At 43.3% G+C, this 5,362-nt stretch overlaps 1 protein-coding gene across 2 annotated transcripts; it reads right to left on the bottom strand.

The window, feature by feature from the left end:
* Positions 1-322: 322 nt before the first annotated feature.
* On the bottom strand, positions 323-5,148 carry GCNT3 (glucosaminyl (N-acetyl) transferase 3, mucin type). Of its 2 annotated transcripts, none has more exons than XM_054531572.1 (4): positions 4,988-5,148; positions 3,482-3,671; positions 3,060-3,152; positions 323-2,148 (listed from the first exon to the last, which is right to left on the bottom strand). In XM_054531572.1, the coding sequence occupies exon 4, from the start codon at positions 2,086-2,088 to the stop codon at positions 772-774; it is 1,317 nt and encodes a 438-aa protein (XP_054387547.1). In that variant the 5' UTR covers positions 2,089-2,148; positions 3,060-3,152; positions 3,482-3,671; positions 4,988-5,148; the 3' UTR covers positions 323-771. The 2 variants fall into 2 exon arrangements, with proteins under 2 accessions (XP_054387547.1, XP_054387548.1); XM_054531573.1 differs by having other exon boundaries at positions 3,482-4,012; positions 5,041-5,137.
* Positions 5,149-5,362: the final 214 nt, after the last annotated feature.

The following is a 5,362-nucleotide window of genomic DNA, read 5'->3' as shown; positions in this document are numbered from 1 at the left end:
TGTAGTCCCAGCTACTCAGGAGGCTGAGGTGGGAGAATCACTTGAACCCGGGAGGCGGAGGTTGCAGTGAACTGAGATTGCACTACTGCAGTCGAGCCTGGGTGACAGAGCAAGACTCTGTCTCAAAAAAAAAAAAAAAAAAAAAAAAAAAATGCTATTCATGCAGCTTGTCAGGACCATTTCAGAATAATGAGAACTCTCTTACCAGCCCCTAGGGATTTTAAATGTCATCAATAGTTATGAGAAAAAGTCTCACACACTTTATCTGTTTATATTTATATTATTTCTGGCATACTAGGCAAAAAGTAGAGATAATACTTTGAATCAGGAGCTATTTATTTTTAAGTTCACAGTACAGAAGGGAAGGCTCTCTTTCCATCAAAGTTCTCCTCCACACTACCAAACCTAGAATTATTAGGAATAGCAGCTCCACAGAATGGAAAAGCTACCAGCAGGCATTCAACTGAAATCAAGTGCCCTACCACATATCCCTCCTTCACTCTCCCAATCACAGCAGTTCTCATTCTCACTTGGTGAGAAAGTTAGTGGAGGAAATACTAGGGTTAGGCGTGAGAGAACAAGCAGCATTCACCCAGGCAGCAATTTGCAAGGCAACAGATCTACTTACCCACGCTCTAATAGCAGCCCTCTTATCCTAAAGGATGCCACGAATTGCAAATCCCTGGTCTCCCACCCACACTGTCCCAGCAAGTTCTGAGAATGTTTGTACATGCTGTTGCCCCACAGGTACCAATGCTCTCATAGTGTGTCTCAAAGTTCAGTCCCGTAGATGGCCTTATAACGTAGGTACTCTTCTAAGCACTGAAGAGCATTATCATCTACCTTTGGGTCAAACTTGTTGGCCAACAGGTGATGGTTTTGAAGCATCCAATGCAAGTCCCCAGTGCCATAAACACAGATAGCCCGCTGGTGGATTCCAGAGCAGGGAGCATAAGGAGCACCCTTATTGATGTCTCCCTCATGATCCTGCCACTTGACCAGCCTGGCAATAGAAGTCATGTCTGAGATGTCGTACTTGGGGTGGTTGGGAACAGAGCCAGGCATCCACCGTGCCCGCTGAAGGGTGGCCCAGAGGTGTTCATCAGGGCTATAGGTGTCTTTTACCCATTCAATCAGTTGTTGGGATTTAGGGTTCTTCAAAACATGTTGGACAAAATCTCGGGAAGCCACAATATACGCATTCCCTGTAAACATAGTTAAATTATAAGGGGGAGGATCCTTCTTCTTGTTGGTTAGGTATAATGTGTCTCTCACTACCTCAAAGTGATATTTCCAGCGGGTTTCTTTGTGCTTAGGAGGTACCTCTGTCTCCATGCTATTCCTCCCATTCAACATCTTGAGAGCCTGTACCATCTCCGCATTGCTCTTTATAGGAAAGTCCGTCCCACACGTATTCAGGAAGTATTTCCATGGCACTGAGCTCTGGAGCAAGTCTTCCATGCAGTTGAGGTCAGCTTGCACCCTGGACCAGGAGGCATAAACCACCCGAACCAGCTTACTGGCTATGAAGACATTTGGGAAGCATGAAATAATTGCTTTGACTGCCTCTTTGAAAGTTTCTGGGGACTTCTCATCCACATGGATGCAGTATATGTTCTGAGGGGCATACACAGCTCGCAGTAGCCTTTCAAAGTTTTCAATCTTCTCGTGAATCACCATAGAGTATGCAATAGGGAACTCCACCTCTTCTTTGCTCAGTGGGAACTGTATGAACTTCCTTTTGGCCTTGAAGCGCTCACAGTCTCTGGTGAGGGAGAGGTAGTGGGTGTCTGTGAAAGGCTCTCGCTTCTTCTTGACCTCCAGGTTATTCAGAATAGCCTGCAACACTGCCTCTTGGTCCCCTCGGGTGACCCCTGAACAGTTGATAGACCTCTTTGCCGGCAGTTTCAGGAAATTGTACAAGACATTCCTACAGTACTGGCTTTGAGATTCCCTGGACTCCAGGCCCAAGTGGTCAGAGTCACACTTCAATCTGAAAGCAAATTTCAGAGCCACAGTGGCCAGCAGCATATAGCAGCCCAGGGCCCACAAGTAATGCTGCTGGCAGAGTCTCTTCCACTGAACCATTGTCACAGAATGCGAGACAGGTGGAGACCGAGCACAGGGAAGGAGGAGGAGGACACCACCCTTGGACAGAACAAAATGCCTCCAGTTACAAACTAATCATTCCCAGAAACATCAAGTTCAATTCCAAACTGATGGCAAAAAGTATTTCTTACCTGGACAAATATCCTCAGTAAAGACCTGCCTAGAAGCCCCTTACATCTGGTTTGTTGATGGAGATCTGTAACGTGACCCTACAAACTAGCCGACCACACTCAAGTCTGGATCTGGCTCCACCTCCACCCCAGGAGAAAAGGAAGAACTGAGCACCTGCTGCCGTGGAGTGTCATTAGTAAGAGCAAGTCCCCACCCAGCCTTCATTCCTCATTCTTCTTCTCATGCCTTACCACCCTAGAATGTAACTCTTATCTGGGATCTGGAATTTCTGATAGATCTGGGGAGAAAAATCCACAAAATTCAGACTCTTGGCATCGGTTCTAGAAACCTAAAGGTCCTTTTAAAATATTTCTTGCTTCTATTTTGGCAATTTATATAGCATTAGAATGCTTTTCACCATATATAATTCATTGGTCAGATGTGACAGCTAGCCACACTTTTCAAAAAATGTTCTTAAAGAAGAAAAATAAGTAGATATTATCCAAAAAATGCATTGAAATCATTCAGAGTATCCATCCAAATTTAAAATATACTTGCACACAAGCTGTGTATATACAATATTTAATGAGTACCTATTGTGGGCGAGAAATATTTCCTTTTTTGAGAAATATTTATTTGCATTGTCCCATTTAATGACCTTCACAACCAATCTGAAACATATTATTAAGCCTCTTTTATAGATAGGAAAACAGAAGCTAAATAACTTGCCAAATACACACATGTTTTAAGAAGCAAATCCGGGACTCCTCTTCACTCTTTCTTCTCTCCCAGTGTTTCTGTCTACAAGCCTAATGCTTGTTCCAGCAAACCACACCTACCTTTGAAATACAATACAGGAAGTATTACAGCTCTTTTATATTTTGTTTGGATTCCCAAACAAATTTCACTGTCCGATGAAGACCAGGAAGCCCCTTTAAAAAAAAAAAAAAAAAAAAAAAAAAAAAAGAAAAGACAAATAAAGAAAAAACATTGTACCTTGAAATCCTAAGATTAATATGGAAAAAAAAAGAAAAGAAAAGAAAAAATAAATACAACAAAGGGTACTGAATACCAGTAAAGAAAACCAGATATTATAGAAAATAATCCCTAAAAGGAGAGGGACTAAATGTGCCACATTCTTCAGGCGATGATTATTTTCCCTTGTTGTAGCTCTTCCTAAACACAAGATTGTATTCTCTTTAGTAATAGCTTTTATGTGAATCTAAAAGGAAGGAAAATGAAAAATGAAGAAAATTCTCACCTTTAGTAGCTTCTCTCCTGCTTAGGGATGACCTCTTCACAAGGTGTGATTCTGTTTCCAAGTGAAGACTGGCGGTGATCCATGGCAGCAAATGTGAACAACCATGTCCTCTGATCTTCTAACCCTCCAAAAGGTATTTTCTGACACTCATAAGATGTCCAAGGAACAGTTTCAGTCTCCTCTTTAATATCTGCAAAGTAGAGGGCAGCATGTGGCTCCATCACTCTCCTTTTGACTTCCTGCTCTCAGGTAAGACAGCAAGCTCAGAAAAATCATGTAGAAACATTCTCAAGCCCAAGTCATTCAGGGAGGTGAGTGAGGCAGGAAAGAATGCTGGCAATATCCCAGAAGGCAAGCAGATATTTCAGCCAGAACAGCCCAGTTTGTACCTGTGTCACGAACTATTCATAAAAGCCGGTCAGTGCTCACGCAAGAACTTGAGAGCCTTTCTCCCTCAACAAGGAACCACAGAAACACAGAGATATGACCCTGCCTTCTTTTGTTTGGGAGTCCAAATGTCACTCATGTTCCCTGAACATTACAAGAGGTGGGAATAAAAATACTCTTCAAGGATTTTTCTTTTGTTATTTTACTTTTCTTTAAAAAAAGCAAATCAATGAAATTCATAGTTCATTCTTCAAATGCAACTGCTCCCTCCCGGCACCCCACCAGAAAACATCCATTTGCCTGTCTTTGCACGACTATTAATAATCTGTAGGTTGTAGAAATACCCACAGGGTTCCAGCTTGTAGAGCTCCCTCACTAATGTCTATGAGTCTAGAACTGTTGGCAGTCTAAGGAATGGATTACACTATGGGCTGTTGGACTTCAGTGAGAGCCCCATGGGGTAGTTTTGGCCAGGGCATAGATTACAAAATGCCTTCTTCAAAGCTGCTGACATTGCTAGCCTCTCCCCAACATGGCCCCCAACTGCTCCTCCTAAAAAGCAACATTCCTAACGAAATATCTGAACAGAGCAAGTTTTTTGTTGTTTTTACAAAGTGTCTGGCTCTGTCGCCCAGGCTGGAGTGCAGTGGCGTGATTACGGTTCAATGCAGCCTTGACCTCCTGGGCTCAAGCCATCCTCCTGCCCTAGCATCCCGAGTAGCTGGGACCACAGGCACACACCACCATGCGGAGATAATTTTTTTTTTTTTTTTTAGTAGAGGTGAGGTCTTGCTATGTTGCCCATGCTCATCTCAAATTCCTGGGCTCAAGCGATCCTCCCACCTCGGTCTCCCAAAGTGCTGGGATTACAGGAGTGAGCCACCATGCCCAGCCTGAACAGGGCAAATTTAATATAAAGAACTCAATTAGGTATAAAGTTAAGATATAAAGTGTTGGGGAAAGGGGCACTATTAAGGCACTAGCAATTGTTGGACGTAGCTACCACTCCTAGATTGAGGGAATTAAGGGAGGAATTGAAAATTATTAAATTGAAATTTTGGGTGGAGAGACACCAAAGAAGCTGAAACTCATAGCTCTGAAGAGTGGGGACCACTCAACTAATGCTGAGGCCTCTGAGCTCACAGGAGGGCCTTCTGGGCTGAGATCCAGACCTCTCAGGAGGCAAATGAAATCTCTGCTGATAGCTACTGTAAACTGAATTTAGTGCAGCTACACAAAGGAACAGCCACTGAGAGGTAAATAGGCGTTGACATGGTGACGCTCACAGAAGCAGGAAGTAGATAGGAAGCAAACAGGAAGTCCCTCCTCCAGTCGGCTGTCTCCCTTCAGTGCCCTTTATTGGCAGAGTTTAAGCAGAAACGTGGTTTGCAAGAGGCATGAATAATCTCCAGCATTACAAAGTAGAGTTGAGAAGGGTGGGTTTCTCCTGAAGATAATGAGGCAATAATGGAGATGAGTCAGAGTTGCCTTCTT

The sequence above is a fragment of the Pongo abelii genome, chromosome 16 (genome assembly GCF_028885655.2).
Source record: "Pongo abelii isolate AG06213 chromosome 16, NHGRI_mPonAbe1-v2.0_pri, whole genome shotgun sequence".
Lineage (NCBI taxonomy): Eukaryota > Metazoa > Chordata > Mammalia > Primates > Hominidae > Pongo > Pongo abelii.
The sequence above is the reverse complement of the archived record's forward strand: the minus strand, read 5'-3'. Positions and strand labels throughout refer to the sequence as shown.